Source organism: Peromyscus eremicus, chromosome 8a, assembly GCF_949786415.1.
Source record: "Peromyscus eremicus chromosome 8a, PerEre_H2_v1, whole genome shotgun sequence".
Classification (NCBI taxonomy): Eukaryota; Metazoa; Chordata; class Mammalia; order Rodentia; family Cricetidae; genus Peromyscus; species Peromyscus eremicus.
In genome coordinates this window covers 91,929,762-91,948,216 of record NC_081423.1, presented here as the reverse complement: position 1 = coordinate 91,948,216, position 18,455 = coordinate 91,929,762, and the positions used below count along the sequence as shown (strand labels likewise).

The window sequence follows — 18,455 nt, the reverse complement described above, 5'->3', positions numbered from 1 at the left end:
ATGGGGGAGTTTTGGGTCCTCGCTCTCAGAACACTGAGCCAATCTACAAAAACAACAACAACAACAACAACAACAACAAAATTAAAACTGTTTTAGAACAAATTAGTGAATTAGTATAAAAATGGTCAGTATGAAATCATGTAGTGCAGATGTCACAATAACATCTTATTTTGTAATTCCTGGCTCTTTGCATGTTTACAAGACAACAGAGGTCCCAGTGGTGTGTTGCACAGTAATCTGTAAATCATTCCTGTGGGGGTTGGGGGACTCGACAAAGAAGAGCTAACTCAGGAAAACCTTTGACAAAGCAAATGTGGCAGACTTCTGGACATGAAGACTCTTTTCAAGGAGGACAGCAGCAATTATAGAAGAAAAGGCTGTTTCTTTGAGTGTCTTGACCGGGAAACTTGAAATCAGAGCACAAACATAGACATCAGTTCTTACTGAGCAACAACCCCTTCCAAGAGCTTGTGAGTTTATTTCAATCAGCAGCGCAGAAATAATCTCAGAATTCCAAATAGATGAAGATCTCAGAGATTCAACTGCATTTGCTTGTTTTATAAGTTAAAATCTGACAGGAATCATTGTGTAATCATAGAGACTATTATCTGAAGTTACAAGTAATTTTTGTAGACTTGTATTTCAAAAGTGCACTGATTCACAGAAACTAATTTTCGTTATTTCAAGCTATGTAAGTAAGATAGAATTTTCTAAGTATTGGCTGGACAGTGGCTTATGCTTCTCTCCTTACTAATAACTCTGCATTAAAGCATGGCTTGTTTTACCAAGATGAAAGGCCCTTTTATGGTTGTCTTAGTTTAGATTTTCATATCCTACTTATAGTTCAATGTTGTTCTGAGCCATATTTCCCAAGCCTCATTATGAGCACATTTTAGAAGTGGAGCCTATTGGCTGATGCCGTTAAGACCAGGAACTGATGAAGTAGATAGAATGGAAGATGTGACACAGAAAGAAAAACAAAATCAAGAGATTGATTTCTGTACTGTTCAAAACCTGATTAGATTATCTGACAACATCAGAAAATGAGTTCAGAACTCTGAGCTCTTTATGTTTCACCTTTTAAAAGACAATATTTTGTTCTTTGAAATCTGACAATTTCTTTTTTGAGGGGCATAGACAAGTCACAAATTTGGATTCCCTCTGCAACACACATTTTTAAGCCATTATAGTTAGTCAAATAAGTAAGGTTGGCAGTTCTCTGCTGTGGGAACTGGCTGGAAGTCAATAAAGAGATTTGTTCAAGGGTGGTCACGTGAACACAGCGCTCAGCAGGGCAAGAAAATGACAACCACGGTCTTCCTCCAAAAGCAGTCGTTCTGACGGGGAATACTCAAAACAGGCAAGTGGAACGAGCACAATACAGACATGACAGAGACCGGGCAGAAATAGAAACCATTTTCTTGAAGCAAGGAAACACAGGGGCAAATTAACTTTCTAGAATATTTTCTTCAGACATTCCAAAAGTAAGTTCATTTTTGCTTCTGTCTTGTTTGTGCTATGTAATTACAAATGAGATTTTATGTAATCAAAGACCAATTTTTAGGGAGAAATTATTTTTAAAAACAATGACTTTAGTGTTTTGGGATTTATTTTTTATGTGGTCTACAGGAAAAGGAATGGGTAGTTTTAAAGACATTGTCATATTTTGTTATTCTAAGTAAAAATGTATGAATGTGCCAGTGATGTGTTAGTGATCATGAGGGATGTAAGAAGATCTTCTGGAAGCATTTACAGTGTGAATCTGAACATGGATTTGTTGACAGGCTGCATTTATACACACATGTAATTTTATTGCACAATAATTTGCAGGCATTTCCAATATTCTTTCTCTAATCCTGAGAATTGTTTAGAATGCCATTTAGAGAAATGTTTTTGTATGTCAGCTTGTCATTCTCAAATTTACAGTTTTTTAAAAATGTAAGATACTTGCCTGCACATTTTTATTTGTTATGCATGATGTATTTAATCCTATTGAGACAAGCGCCATTTCATTACAGTAGTATTTCAAATGTCACATCCTTTGCTGTCTATAAGAGTTTATAGTAAAACAGGGTTTTATTGACTGGTGTAGAGAGTCAGTAATAGTCATTCATGCTGAAACAAAATCTTCATTTTTATTTGTACACGGGCTAGCAAGCATCTAGGAATCAGAGAAGGAAGGAAAAGCAAGGAGTAGGGATATTTTAATGAGCTTATTTATCCTGTACAACTGATTTACAGTGAAATTCTGGGATTGGGAGGTAGACTCAGTTTTTTTGCCTACAAAGGGCGGTGGCTGCTTTCTTGGCTGGTTCAAGCTGTCCCATTTCTTAAAAACGTTTACATTACCAGGAGAAATTCTTGGGACTCCTGGACATCCTGACCTAAAACATTTATTATTATTATTATTATTATTATTATTATTATTATTATTATTATGAATTTTTACTAGTTCAACAGTCCCCTCCATTTGTCAGTCCACATACTTCCTAATACCTTTTCTCTATCCTTTTGTAGTACGCCTTACCTAATGGCCACATATTGTTTCCTTTTCTGGAAATAAGTCTGTGAGCCTCTGTCGCTACTGTGGTCCTCCCAATGGGACCGTCCCCTGAACACTTCACCTGGACTTTCTTCCTGGGAAACAGGCAGCTCTCTGGCTGAACCTGTCTCATGAATGGGATGAGAACTTCATGCGGAGAAACTTCTATTCTTTATCTACATGGCAATATTCCACCACAACCTTGTGGACCATTTTTAGGCAACATGGTGGTAAAAAGGTTACTTCTACCAATTATTAGGACCTAAGAGCCAATTGATACTGGCACACCTCCCCCAAAAATCGATGTTCCCTATAAAGTAACTTGATTGTGTGAATCATTCTAAGCAAACTCTTCCTTTACACAATGTAAAGTTTTAATGAACTTAATGAAGGGTTTTCTGTTTTGTTTTCTTTTATGTGTAGCTTCCAGAAAGGCCTGACAAACTGGATTTGTGTATGATTTCTTGGTTCGGGTATGGGAAGATGTTATATTCAACTATGTTCTGAAACTTGTATTTTGGGGAATGTTCTGCTAAAGGAAAATATTTGTATAAGTTTCCACATTGTGACAGTTAATTTCATGTGTCACCTTGGTTGAACTATGGGATCCAACTGTTAGACCAGATGCTAGTTTAGATGCTGTTGTGAAAGTGGTTTTAAATACAATTAACATTTAAATCAGAAAGCTTATAAGGTTTTTTTACACTTATTTATTTATTGGGGTAGCAGGGGTGTGGGTGTGGAAAGGAAGGGTGTCACTGTATGTGATCCGAGGACAACTTGTGGGAATCAGCTCTTTCTTTCCAATATGTGACTCCTAAGAATCCCTCTCAGGTCGTTAGGCTTGGTAGCAAGTGCCTTCACACATTGAGTCGTCTTGCAGATTCATCATTATATTATACACCAATAAGATAACCCTTCATTAGTGTGAATGGACTTCACTTAATCACATGAAGGCCTTGCAAATGCAGTCTGAGGCTCACCAAAGAAATTCTCTTCAGACTTTAAAGCCTAGACGCTCCAACTGAGTTTCCAGCTCGCTGTAACACAGATTTGTATGAAAGCCTGCAACAATTCATCCCTCCATTGGCATCCTCTTTGCCTTCCCTATCGGTCATGAAATAACTAGCCCACATAGTTAAAGGAGCCAGTTCCTGAAAGTAAACTGATTGGTCTTTGTCTTTGCACATAGCTTCTTCTTTCACATTAAAAAAAAAAATCTCTAGATTGCTAGATGTTGATACACTTGTGCTCTATTCTCTCTGTTTCTCTGAAGAGCCTGGAAGAGCACACTTTAGCCAATTCTCAGAAGTCCACAGGCTCAGTGAACACTTTCACTACTAGTGATAAATGCTGCGACTGATTTGTGGTTTCTTCTGGGAAGGGGCTGCTCTGCAGCTACACTGTGCTTCCTGGCTGCTCACACACAGAGTTCCTTCCAAAGACTTCCAGGGCTAGCCTTCATTTCTGTGTCTATAATGCTCTACCACTCACCAAGGTCATCTCTCCATCCAGAAATTCCATGGTACCCATGTATAACACACACACACACACACACACACACACACACACACACACACACACACCAGACATCATTGCTTCATACTATTGGCTACTACTCTCTCAAGAAGTTCGGGGTGACTAGACCTGCCACATACTGCACCCACACCAATCCTCTGCCCCTTCTTCATGCCATGCCTTTCCATGGAAATCCCTGTGGTGCATTTCAATAGGCTTTATCTCAACTTTAGCTGGTTGTCAGCATTGGAAAAAGCCCTGTTCTCTCAAGGCATTCCTCTGAAGTATCTCTCAAGCTATTTGTGAGGAAGGAACATTTTAGTTCTTTTCTGAAGACCACTGCTTAAAAAAAAATCCAACATGTAGAGTTATGTTGCAAGAAAGTTAAACATTGCTATAAAACCTTCTCAAACTCTTCACTTCTTCACTGACTAGTAACCTAAAATACATTGAGTAATGGCACCCTCCTCGGGTGCCTAGTGTGAAATTATTGGGCATGGTGCCCACTGTAATCAGCATCGTTTATCAGAGAAGAGTATTAAGGAAATTATGTTTACTCATCAGGCTCACTCACCATTGTGTATTCTCTACCTTGTTACTACTATGACTAAAACAGTAAATATCACTTCCCCCATTCCCAGCTTCTCCCACCCAAACAAACACACTTTTATGCAGTATGCCTACCTCATTAAAATGACAACTACTTCCTTTTTAATCCGTGTCATTTTGATCCCTTGAGATGACCAACAACAGAAAATTGAAAAATTCAAAGCTCATGAGTTTTAACCCAGCTAAAGCCTACTTGAATCTCAGTTTCAAGGGAAACTTTAGCATCACCTCAAGCACATGCCCAAACACAATGTGGCTTTCCCATGCCAACCTGTGAAATTTATTTCATCACCTATTCAGTTCATAATATATACTATAGTACATCTACTTTGATGTATTATAAAGATAAAACAAACTTCTTTGCAACAATAACAAGGGCTAAGAGGATTAAGCTCCTCACCCAATACTTTCAGTTCTTGTAGACATATTCTCCCATATACGCACAGGGCACCAATACTATTCCTGATACTGATTTCTTTATAGTGTTGGAAAAGCAACCATTCAGATCCAAAATTCTGATCTGTTTTTGGAACTGTTACTTCAACAGTTCAGTGTTTTCACAGATTAAGTTTTTCTCCTAGAGAAAGTGAAATATAGTAGTCTTCTCATACCAAATCAATATATACCCATTACATTGTGTTAGATATGTTGATTTATAAATTATATGTAAAGGATATCCAGGTCTAGATTCATTTAATTAATTCTCTCTTTCTTTCTCTCCCTCCCTCCCTTCTCTCTTTGTGTTTATTATACAAATTAGAATATTAACATATTTACAAAACCAAGAGCTGCATGTCATTTAAGAAAATACACTTGAAGGAGTCTATGTGTGAGGAGAGGAGAAGGGAAGGAAATAGAAGAGATCCCCAGTGGATAAGCTGAGAATTCCCAGAACTGAAGCACTTCCTTGGGAATAAAGGGCAACCAGGCTCTGACATCTGCAGAAAAGGTCCTCTTAAGATCTTAGTATTTATTGGCTCTTCTCTTTTTCTCTTATTAAACAGACCAAAATGGTTAACAGAGAGATAAATGTGTGCCAACAAACATGGGCCTTACTGTGCAAGAATCTGCTTAGAAAATGGAGAATGAGAAGAGATACATTTTTGGTACGACTTGGGATCTGCCATGCTTCCTGTTTATGATAGCACAGTGTGTTTCTCCTGGGTGCAAGTACTGAAGATCACACCCCCCAAAAGAAATCACTCCCCTAAACAGAAGCAGAAGGCCATTATCTAAGGGCTAAATGTAACAAAGGAGGGTGCCAAATGAGAACACAATAAGTACCTTAAAACCTTACAAAGGCATTCAAGCCGGGCGGTGGTGGTGCACACCTTTAATCCCCAGCACTGGGGAGGCAGAGGCAGGTGGATCTCTGTGAGTTTGAGGCCAGCCTGGGCTACAGAATGAGTTCAGGAAAGGCTCCAAAGCTACACAGAGAAACTCTGTCTCGAAAACCCAAACCCAAACCAGAACCAAACCAAAACAAACAAATAACAAACCCCAAACCCAAAGGCGTTCAAAACTGTTTTTTCCTCACAGACAAGATTAAGACAGTAGCAGGTGAAAGTGACTGTGCTAATGGATGCACACACTGATGGCAGAGGCCTTACTTTGTGATCTCTTTCTCTTGTAAAAAGACATTTGGTTACTTAAGAACACAGAGACTTTGGGAAATTGTCACGAAGAAAAACCTTCCCGTATAATCTTTCCATTTAAGTATCAGATAGTGGAACCAGGTAGCATTTGGTAATTAAACTGTAATTTTAGTAAGTACATATTCAGTGAGCTTTTAAAAAGCCAAGTATTGAAAAAAGATACCAGGGTTGGTAAGATGGCTAGGTGGGTAAAAGCCCTGGCATCCAAGCCCGAGGACCTGGATCTGGTCCCTAAACCCATGATGGAAAGAGAACCGACTCTTGTGAGTTGTCACTGACCTCTGCACGTGTACTGTGGTGCTTGTGCATATATATGAGTGCATGTGTGCAGGTGTGTGTGCATGTGCACACACACACATACACACACACACATTCTGAACATTAAAAAACGTTTAAAGTGATGGCTCTTTGTAGCTCACAGGTATCCTTGATGGACACCTATCAAGTCAGAACAGTATTCTGAGGTCCCTGCTTTCTTTGTTGAGTTTTCTACCCTGCAGTTAAAAATATGACCAAAATAGAAATTATTATTAAAATATCAATGCCAAGACAATAATAATTGTTAAATTATCAATGTCTTGGAACTGTCTTGGCTGAGCTGCCGAGAGTTTGTGCCCTATCACAGCCTACTTCTTAGAGTTTTGCAGCGTTTTTATATTCAACTCATCTCCTCACACCAGCGTTACAGAGCAGGAAATTTCACTGCCATCCAAAATTCCCTACAGGAGGCTAGGTGTGGTGTCTCTATGCCCACACTTGGTAGGCTAAAGCAGGGGAATCACAACTTCAAAGTCAGCTTAGGGTATACAGCAAGATAATATCTTTAAAAAACAAGTCGAGAATTATAGGGCAAGTTTAATGGCTGTAGACTGAATATTTTTTTAAATCCATCTAGGAGACAGAGAAATTGGAAAATTAGTCAACAATAATCATAGCTATATGGCAAAACTGATGGTGTTTGACTTATTTTACATCACAATCGTCTGTACTGTTTTCTCTGGCTTTGTAGGAATTCCTGTACACATCAATTATACTGTTTAGTTTATCTATATTTCCTGAAATCCATAAGATTTATGATTTTTCATCTTGGCCTGATGGGGACCTGGGACGTATCGACTCGTTTAATGACTCCACCTTTTTGATTGCATATACACCTGTCACTGAAACAACTCAGAGGATAATGGATAGAGTCTCTTTGGCCTCCTACATGACAGGTGAGTTTTCTGCTAAATCAGAAGGAATCTGTCTTCCTAGTTCATTTGGTTACACACCCTGGTTAATGTATGCTTCACTTGATAAGCTCTGGGGTGTGTGTGTGTATGTGTGTGTGTGTGTGTGTGTGTGTGTGTGAGTGTGTGTGTGTGTGTGTGTGTGTTCCATGCACAATAGCACCCAGGTGTGGAAGCCAGCGAGGCTCAAACAGGATATGGCCTGTCTTCATTTATCACCCTCTACCTTGCCTTGAGATGATCTCTCATTGGGATATCACTGTTTAGGATAGGTTAAGCTGACTGGCCAGAAAGCTCTCTGAGTCCCCTATCTATGTATTTTAATAGCCAGGGTTACAGGCATGTGTAACCATGTCTGGCTTTTTATATGGGACCTGAGAATTGGAATTGAGGTCCTCATATTTGTGGGGCAACACCTTACCCATCGAGCCATCTCTTCAGCACATTATTTAATTAAATATTTTCAAAAAGATTTACTTCTGTTTTATGTGTGAGGTGTTTTTTTGTTTTTTTTTTGTTTTTGTTTTTTTTTTTTTTTTGTTTTTTGGTCTGTGTGTATGCTTGTATACCACATGCATGCAGCATCAAATCCTCTGGACCTGTGCCATAGACTGGCCCACCGGGAGTACCACGACTATAGGAGAAACAGGGCTTGGGTAGTCAGGAAGGCAAGGATTCGGCAAATGACAGACAGACAACATACTCAGAAGTGGTTTGAATCTGCTGCAATTTTACTTCTGCAAATCAGTAGTTTATATGCAGAAAAGAAAACTGTCAAGTCATACAAGGAACAGCAAGAGCTTGGCAATAATTCAATTACATCATCTTTAAAAAAAAAACAGCAAGCACACAATTATTAATTGGCGCTAGACATATCCCTTCACCCACAAGAACTTTATGACCCAAAGAGCAGTCTGTGTTTTTTAAACTTAGTACAGTCCATAGACTTGTGTAGGCTTCTTTTCGGTTACAGCTGTGTCCTTCATCTTATCTAGTTTATTATGCACTTCTACTTTTCTGGTTCTCATGACCCAATTTGGATGCTGCAGACCCTCTCCAAGTCTTTCTTCAGTTCTTTTATCACATCTCTCTTTTAATATAAAACCTTTTTATCTGCTGGAATATGGACTCTTGTACTTTTACGCCTGTAAGGGGAAGGGGTTCTGCTGTAGTCCTTAAGTTTCCCATGCTGAACTTCCTCAACGGGGGGGGGCCCACCATCTGCCTCCTATGAGATAAAGTTTTCTGCCATAAATCACTTAAGTTGGGATTCCTAAAGGATTCCTAGTGAGTGAGTGTTCATTCCCTAGAAGTGCCTGAACCTTTATACTTTCTTTGTCTAGCGGCTTGGGGTCTTAAAGAAATAGCTCATTCTGCTATATCTAAATAAGGTCCATGTCCAGCTTGCCCTTTCCTCCATAGTTCACAACCCAAGCATTCATTAATTTTTGCTGTGCTTTATAGATTAATTAGAACATTATCAGAAAAGCAGTTATACAGAACACACAGCCCAGGGAGCTCATGATCCATGAAGCACGTCTTCTTCGAGAAGGAGGCATAATGTGGGCACTCTGCCAGGGACCTCCAGGAAGCTTAGTCCCATGGGACACGTATCTCCCGTCTGCTATTATTGACATAATTGTTTATGTCACACGGACGACACTGGAGTTGGTGTGGCAGACCTGGAGCTACAGATGATTGTGAGCCGCCATGTGGGTTCTGGGAACTGAACCTGGGTCCCGTGCAAAAGCAGTCAGTGCTCTTAACTGCTGAACCATCTCTCCCACCTCACTTGATAAAAATCTCAGTCGACAAAATTACCTAATAGTACATTAGCATGATATCCGTTGATCATATTCTTGGCCTAAGAATAATTAGCATTGCTTTTTTCCAATTTAAAATTCAATTATTGGCCCTTTAACACCAAAATATATATTTCTTTATTAAATAAAAATAAAATCCAAGACAGGTTCTCACTGTGTGTCCCAGGCTGACCTGGAACTTATAATCCTCCATTGACTTCCCAAGTGCTGACATGGCACTGTGCCACTGTATGCAGCTTCAGCATTCAATTTAAAGGTTCTTTTAAAATGCATCATTTGTTTCAATCTTTTTATATTAGGTTATTTACACAGAAAGAGCATTATGATAGTCAAAAGAACTTGATAACAATTTTTCTTTTCAGAATGCTAGAGTCATTAAATGATTCAGTTCCACTCCAGGTCCACATCAGTCAGTGACTAAAAATGGTTTTGCTATATTCTGATGTAGTACTTCAAGTATTTCCTAAAGTGCCTTTGAGGCCCTTTCTCCTCATTTATAACATAAGGACGATAACGTGTCATTCTAATGTACATGTTTTAAATGAAATGATAATTCATTACTTTTTTGTCTTGTTCTAAGTTTGTTCTGTAGAGTATTGAGAATTTAACAAGTTCAGCAGCACAGGTAGACATCAAGCATGTCTTTCCTATTAGATCTAGCTCAGCTCAGGTTCTAAGCCACCCCAAAAACACACCCAAACCATGTCAACTTAAAAAAAAAAAAAACAAGCAGAGTAGTGTAGTGTTGCAACTGAATCTTAGAATGTTTACTAGAAAAAAGACAAGTTAAATTAGCGAGTGAAAAACAACAGATTTTTTTCTTTTTCTTTTCATTTTTCTTAAATACAAATTCAAATCCTACAGTGTTCTTTTTGTTTGTTTGTTTGTTTTGTTTTTTTTTTTGTTTTTCGAGACAGGGTTTCTCTGTGTAGTTTTGCGCCTTTCGTGGGACTCACTTGGTAGCCCAGGCTGGCCTCGAACTCACAGAGATCCGCCTGGCTCTGCCTCCCGAGTGCTGGGATTAAAGGCGTGCGCCACCACCGCCCGGCCCTACAGTGTTCCTTAATATAAAGCAAGTGGAAATGAATCTCAGTGCGGCAATAGCCCCATGATGTGAGTTGAATCTGAGTGTGAATGCATCTTAGAAGGAACTAGTCATTAATTGGCAGTATTAACATGGTCCATCAAAGGCACTACTGTAAGGTGGTTGACCAGTTGACTGGACACAGTCACTGGAAATCTCTATAATCTTTCCTCCCTTTCTCAGTCATATGCTGTCCACAGAGTTGCTCTGGCTCAGGTAACCATTATTTTTGCATTTGGACTTTGACCTCAGCAGCAGGTTCAATAGCTCAGAATCCACTATCAACACATTGTATGCTTTGGCAAACCACTGGCTAATAGGAGTCTCTGCGGCCTTAGTTCCCAGGCAATGCTGAGGTTTTCCTTCCTGTCTATGCCTCCCTGGACACCATGGGCCACAAGGATACAAAGCGTTCCAAACCTGTCTCCCCCTGACACCTCATTAACCATCTTACTGATATTGACCCCTGAACTTGAATGTCTGCACTGGGCATCTTAGTCCTCAACACTAAATCTACTTCTGACTTAAGATCATATCATGGTCTAAGCTTCCATCCATGGCCCACATCTTTCAATTCCTCCAATAATATTTGGCCTGACTCTTTTTCACAGGTGTTCTCTATGAGATGAAAACACTTCTAAAGAACTCCCGAAGGCCCAAGCAGGAATATTAACAAATAATTGTTAGGTGAAAACCACTTCCTAGGTCTACACAGAGCTTATCTTCACATATACCCATTATCTCTAAGATAACTTAGGGGCAAATGCTTGGGAATTTGCCAAGGATCCCACATATTTAGTTTATGCACAAACCTACTTTAGTGAGTAAGAACACACTTTGTCTACTCCCTTCCCTTTTATGAACACTTCCAACACAGAAAAAAAAGTATTCACTTTTGTTCTTTTGGGCTTGTTATTACTTATGTTTATGTAACATAACATATACTTACACAGTTTAGCACAGTATCTGTATAAAGTAAGGATCATGTTAGTGATACATACTATACTCGTCTCCTAGTTAAGAACTTTACATTGTTTAGACATGTTAATAAAACATAATGGGTTTTTAGAAAAAATGAATTTGAGTAATGCCTTTTCCTAATAAAAAAGCAGTGTCTACCTAAGCTACATAATACTCACTTTGTTTTTGGTTTTGTTTTTTATAAATTCTTCTCTTTCTTTAAATAGTAAATATTCTAATTGGAATGTAACATGAGAGTTTGTTCATTAGAGTATATGAAAGAAAATAACTAATTAAATACATTCCTCTGATTTGATCTACAACAGTGGAAATATGTTTTGACATTTTTAGTTTACATTTTAGATTTACTCAAGGTCATTATACAACTTGGGATCATTTTCATTAAAACTTTTTTATAGGAGGAAATTGAATAAGGTTTCTCTGGTGGTTTGAACGAGAAATGGACCCTTAAGCTCATACATTTGAACACTTTGTCCCCAACTGTTGGTGCTGTTTGGGGAGGATTAAGAGTTGTGGTCTTGCTGAAGGAAGTGTGTCACTGGGGGCAGCCTTTGAGAGTGTATAGCCCTACCCTATTTGCAGGCCACTCTCTCTGCTTCATGCTTACATTTGAAGATATGGGCTCCCACTTTCCTCTATGTCTGTGGCTTTCTGCCAGGGCTCTGCCTTGCCAGGATGGACTCCTTTATTTTTTATTTTTTATTTAATAGTTTGCCATTTATCTTTACTGTTTTTTTTTGTTGTTTCTTTGATTTTGTTTTTACATCCCTACTGCAGTTTCCCCTCCCTGCTCTCCTTCCTTCCTCCCACCTTACCTATGCCCCTCCCCCTCATCCACTCCTCCTCTCTCCTCTGTTTCTATTCAGAAAAGGGCAAGCCTCCCATGTATATCAGCCAGCCATGGCATATCAAGTTGCTGTGAAACTAGGCACTTCCTCTCCTATTAAGGCTGAATGAAGCAACCCAGTAAGAGGTAAGGGTCCCAAAAGCAGATGACAGAGTCAGAGACAACTCCTGCTTCCACTGTTAGGAGTCCCACAAGAAGATCAAGCTACACAACTGTAACACATGCGCAGAGGGCCTAGGTCAGTCCCATGCTGGCTCACTGGTTGTCAGTTCAGTCTCTGTTAGCACCTATGAACCCAGGTTAGTTGATTCGGTGGGTTTTCTTGTGATGCCCTTGAATACTCTAGCTCCTACAATCCATCCTCCCTCTCTTCAGCAGGATTCCCCAACCTCTGCCTAATGTTTGGCTGTGGAGCTCTACTTCTGTTTCTATCAGATGCTGGATGAAGCCTCTCGGATGACAGCTGGGCTAGGCACCAATCTATGAGTAGAGCAGAATGTCATTAAGCATCATTACATTGACTTTTTTTTCCCAGTCGTGTTTGGTTCTATTCTAAATCTCTGGGCTATCCTACCTCTGGGTCCTGGGCCTCAGGGGTGAGTTCCCTCTCATGGTATGAGTCTCAAGCTAGGCCAGTCATTGGTTGGTCACTCCCACAATTTCTGTGTCACCTTTACCCCAGCATACCTTGAACACAGGACAAATTGTAGGTAAAAGGTTTTGTGGCTGGGTTGGTGTCCCAGTTCCTCCACTGGAAGTCTTGCCTGGTTATAGGAGATGGCTGGTTCAGGCTCCGTATCCTCCATTGCTAGGAATCTTAGCTAGGGGTCACCCTCATGGATTCCTGGGAGTTTCCATTGCTCTAGGTTTCTAGCTCATCCCAGAGATGCCCCATATTCCAGTTGTCTCTCCCAGTACTCTTTCCCTTCATCCTCCCCATACCTAATCCCTCCTGTTCCCATGTTCACTCCCTATCCAGAGCCTTCCACACATCCAAAGGCAATGTCTAGTCTATTTCTCCTTTACAGTGATATTCATGCATCCTCCTCCTCCTTGAGTGCTCCTTGTTACTTAGCTTCTCTGGGTCTGTGGATTGTAGCATGGTTATCCTTTACTTTACAACTAATATCCACCTATAAATGAGTACATACCACCTTTGTCTTTCTGGGCCTGAGTTACCTTACTCAGGATGATCTTTTTTAGTTCCATCCATTCGCCACCAAATTTCATGATGTCATTTTTGACAGATGAGTAATACTCCATTGTGTAAATGTACCATATTTTCTTTATCCATTCTTAGGGTAATGGACATTTAGGTTGTTTCCAGTTTCTGGCTATTACGAATGATGTTGCTATAAACATAGTTGAGCAAGTGTCCTTGTGGTATGGTAGAACATCTTTTGGGTACATGCCCAGGAGTGATATAGCTGGGTCTTGAGGTAGATGGATTCCCAATTTTCAGATAAACCACCATATTGATTTCCAAAATGGCTGTACAAGTTTGCACTCCCATCAGCAATGGAAGAATGTACCTCTTGTTTCACATCCTCACCAGCAGGAGCTGTCACTTCTGTTTTTGATCTTAGCCATTCTGACAGGTATAAGATAGAATCTCAGAGTCCGTTTGATTTGCATTTCCCTGATGGCTAAGGACGTTGAACATCTCTTTAAGTGTTTCTCGGCCATTCGAGAGTCCTCTGTTAAGAATTCCCTGTTTAGATCTGTACCCCATTTTTAATTGGATTATTTGGTTTGTTCATATCTAGTTTCTTGAGTTCTTTATATATTTATTAATTATCAATCTTAGCGCCTGTCCTATTGGTGTTCTATTCTGGAAGTTGTCTCCTGTGCCAGTGCATTCAAGGCTATTCCTCAATTTCTTGTCTATTAGATTCAGTGTATCTGGTTTCGTGTTGAGGTTTGTGACCCACTTGGACTTGAGTTTTGTGCAGGATGATAGATATGGATGTATTTGCATTCTTCTACATAGTGACATCCAGTTAGACCAGCACTATTTGTTGAGGATGCTTTCTTCTTTCTATTGAAATATTTTGCCTTCTTTGTAAAAATCAAGTGTCCATAGATTTGTGGATTTACTTCTGGGTCTTCAATTAGATTTCATTAATCAACCTATCTGTTTTTAATGTCAATACCATGTGGTTTTTTATTACTAAAGCTCTATAGTACAGCTTCAAATCAGGATGATGGTTCCTCCAGAAGTTCTTTTATTGTACAGGATTGTTTTAGCTATCCTGTTTTTTTTCAAATATGAAGTTGATTATTGTTTTTTCAAGATCTGTAAAGAATTGTGATGGAATTTTTATGCAGATTGAATTGAATCTGTAGATTGTGTTTGTAACATGGCCATTTTTACTATGTTGGTCCTACTGATGATACATGAGCATGGGAGATTTTTCTATCTTCTGATATCTTTTTCAATTTCCTTCTTCAAAAACTTGAAGTTTTTATCATATGGGGGTCTTTCACTTGCTTGGTTAGAGTTATCCCAAGATATTTTATATTATTTGGGGGCTATTGTGAAGGGTGTTGTTTCCCTGATTTCTTTCTCAGCCCATTTACAGTTTTATTTATAGGAGGGCTACTGATTTTTCTTTTAGTTAGTCTTGTATCCAGCTACTGCACTGAAGATGTTTATCATTTGTAGTAATTCCCTAGTAAAATTATGTATACTATCATATCATCTGAAAATATTGATACTTTGATTTCTTCATATCTAATTTGTATCCCCTTTATCTCCTTAAGTTATCTTATTGCTCTAGCTAAAACTTTAAGTACTATATTGAATAGATATGGAGAGAGTGCACAGACTTCTCTTGTTCCTGATTTTAGTGACATTGCTTTAAGTTTCTCTCCCTTTAATTTGATGTTGGCTATTGGTTTGCTCTATATTGCCTTTATTATGTTTAGGTATGCCTGTAGCATGAATCTTTAAAAGGTCTTATTAAATAAAAAACATAGGAGCCAAATATTGGGGTGAACACTGAAAGATCAGAGAAACAGAACAAGCCACAGCTAACCTCACCTCACCAATTCCTCAGCTGATCTTGTTTCCTCAAAGTGGAAACCTCTGTGTCTTCATCCGAATGGCTCTCAGCTGAACTGCTGCTAAAAGCCTAAAAACTTAGCAAACTTAGTTCCTGGTCCTCATGCCTTATACACCTTTCTGCTTCCTGCCATCACTTCCTGAGATTAAAGGTGTGTGTCACCATGCCTGGCAGTTTCCAGTGTGGCCTTGAACTCACAGAGATCTGGATGGATCTCTGTCTCCCAAGTGATAGGATTAAAGGTGTGTATGCCACCATTTTCTGGCCTCTATGTCTGTCTAGTGGCTGTTCTGTTCTCTGACCTCAGATAAGTTTATTAGGGTGCACAATATACTGGGGGACACAATATCACCACATATGCCCCTTGTAATCCTGATCTCTTCAAGACTTTTATCATGAAGGTGTGTTGGACTTTGTCAAAGGCTTTTTCAGCATCTAATGAGATAATCATGTGTTTTTTTTTCAGTTTGTTTATGTAGTAGATTACAAGAACAGATTTTCCTATATTGAAACATCCCTGCATCTCTGGAATAAAGTCCACTTGATTGTGGTGGATGATCTTTTTGATGTGTTCTTAGATTCAATTTTTGAGGTTTTTTTTTTTTTTTTTTTTGTATTTTTGCATCTGTGTTCATGAGGGAAATTGGTCTGTAATTCTCTTTCTTTGTTGAGTCTTTGTGTCGTTTGAGTATCAGAGTGACTGTGGCCTTATAAAGTGAATTTGGGAATGTTCCTTCTATTTCTATTTTATGGAATAATTTGAGGAGTATTGGTGTTAGATCTTCTTTGAAAGTCTGGTAGAATTCTGAGCTAAAACCATCTAGGCTTTTTTTGGTTCGGAGATTTTTAATGAATGCTTCTGTTTCCTTGGGTGATACAGATCTATTTAAATTGTTTATCTGATCTTGATTTAATTTTAGTAAGTGATATCTATAGAAAAAATCGTCCATTTCTTTTAGATTTTCCAGTTTTGTGGAGTACAAGTTTTTGAAGTATGACCTAATAATTCTTTGGATTTTCTTAGTTTCTGTTATACCCCCCTTTTCATTTCTAATTTTGTTGATATGAATATTCTTTCTCTGCCTTTTAGTTAGTTTTGATAAGGGTTTGTCTGTCTAGCTGATTTTCTCAAAGAACCAGCTCTTTGTTTCTTTGTATTGTTCTCTTTGTTTCTATTTTATTGATTTCAGCCCTCAATTTGACTATTTCCTGTCATCCATTCCTCTTGGGTATGTTTGCTTCTGTTTGTTCTGGAGTTTTCAGGTATGCTTTCAGTTAAATCACTGGTATGAGATCTCCCTTAGCGCTATGAACTTTACTCTTACTTTCATTGTGTTCTGTAAGTTTGGGTATGTTATGCCTTCATTTTCATTGAATTCTTAGAAGGCTTTAATTTCTTTCTTTATTTCCTCCTTGACCCAGTGGTAGTTCAGTAGAGAGTTGTTCAGTTTCCATGAGTTTCTAGGCTTTCTGTTGTTTCTATTGATGTTGAAATCCAGCTTTAATCTATGGTGGTCTGATAAGGTACAGAGGACTATTTCAGTTTCTTGTATCTGTTGAGACTAGTTTTGTGACTAAGGATGGTTAATTTTGGAGAAGGTTCCATGAGGTGCTGAGAAGGTATATTCTTTTGTGTTTGCGTGAAATGTTCTATAGACATCTGTTAGGTCCATTTTAGTCATAATGTCTATTAATTCCATTATTTCTCTGTGTAGTTTCTGTCTGAACAACCTGTGCATTGGCAAGAGTGGGTGTTGAAGTCTCCCACTATTTATGTGTGGGTTTCTATGTGTGATTTACGCTTTAGTAATGTTTCTTTTACAAATGAGAGTGCACTTGCATTTGGGGCATAGATGTTCAGAACTGAGATGTTATCCTGGTGGATTTTTTTCCCTTGATGATTATGAAATTTGCCTCTCCACTCTTTTAATTTTTGTTTAGAGTCTATTTTGTTTGATAATAGGATAGCTATACCAACTTGCTTCTTGGGTCTATTGGCTTGGAAAATCTTTTTCCAGTCCTTTACTCTGAGGTAATATCTGTGTTTCTTGTTGAGGTATGTTTCTTTTATGCAGTAGAATGATGGATACTCTTTTCATATCCATTCTGTTAGCCTGTGCCATTTGATTTTCAAATTTAGTCCACAGATGTTGAGGGATATTAACTACCAGTGATTGTTAATTACTGTTATTTTGGTGGTGGTGGTAGTGTGTGTGTGTGTGTGTGTGTGTGTGTGTGTGTGTGTGTGTGTGTTGTGTGTGTGTACGCATGTGTGTGTCTCTTCTTTGGATTTTGCTGGTGCAAGATTAACTATTTCTTGTGTTTTTGTGGGTGTAGTTAACTTCCTTGAGTTGGAATTTTCCTTCTAGCACCTTCTGTAGGACTGAATTTATGGATATAAATGGTTTAAATTTGACTTGGTCATGAAATATCTTGTTTTCTCCATCTATGGTTATTGAAAGTTTTGCTGAGTATAGTAGTATGGGCTGGCATCTGTGGTCTCTTAGAGTCTGCAAGATGTCTGTCCAGACCCTTCTGACTTTGTAGTTTCTGTTGAGAAGTTTTGGGTGTGATTTTAGTAGGTATGCCTTTTTATATTATTTGGCCTTTTCCCCTGCAACTTTTAATACTTTTTCTTTTTCCTGTATGTTTTGATGTTTTGATTATTGTGTGATGTGAGGACTTTCTTTTTGGATCAAATCTGTTTGGTGTTCTGTAAGCTTCTTGTACCTTTTAAGGCATGTCATTCTTTAGGTTAGGAAATTTTTCTTCTATGATTTTGTTAAATATATTTTCTGGGTTTTTGAGCTGGGATTCTTCTCTGTCTTCTATTCCTATTATTCTTAGGTTTGAACTTTTCATACTGTTCCAGATTTATTGGATGTTTTGTATTAGGAGTTTTTCAGATTTAACATTTTCATTGACTGATGAATCCATTTCTTCTATTGTATCTTCAATGCCCGAGATTCTCTCTTCCATCTCTTGCATTCTGTTGGTGATGCTTGCATCTGTAGTTCCTGTTTCTTTAACCAGATTTTTCATTTCCAGAATTCCCTCAGTTTGTATTTTATTGCTTCTATTTTGATTTTCAGGTCTTGAATA

The 18,455-nt window shown here is 38.5% G+C and overlaps 1 protein-coding gene across 2 annotated transcripts in view; it reads left to right on the top strand.

The window, feature by feature from the left end:
- The first annotated feature begins 748 nt into the window (after window positions 1-748).
- Window positions 749-18,455, top strand: part of Abca8 (ATP binding cassette subfamily A member 8) — a 77,389-nt gene continuing 59,682 nt past the window's right edge. The window contains exons 1-3 of one of the 2 annotated variants that reach the window (XM_059272040.1): window positions 749-1,484; window positions 5,674-5,775; window positions 7,334-7,538. In XM_059272040.1, the coding sequence (XP_059128023.1) occupies window positions 5,680-5,775; window positions 7,334-7,538 (301 nt within the window). In that variant the 5' untranslated portion in view covers window positions 749-1,484; window positions 5,674-5,679. The remainder of the gene's footprint in view (window positions 1,485-5,673; window positions 5,776-7,333; window positions 7,539-18,455) is intronic. The other variant, XM_059272041.1, reaches the window with a different exon arrangement.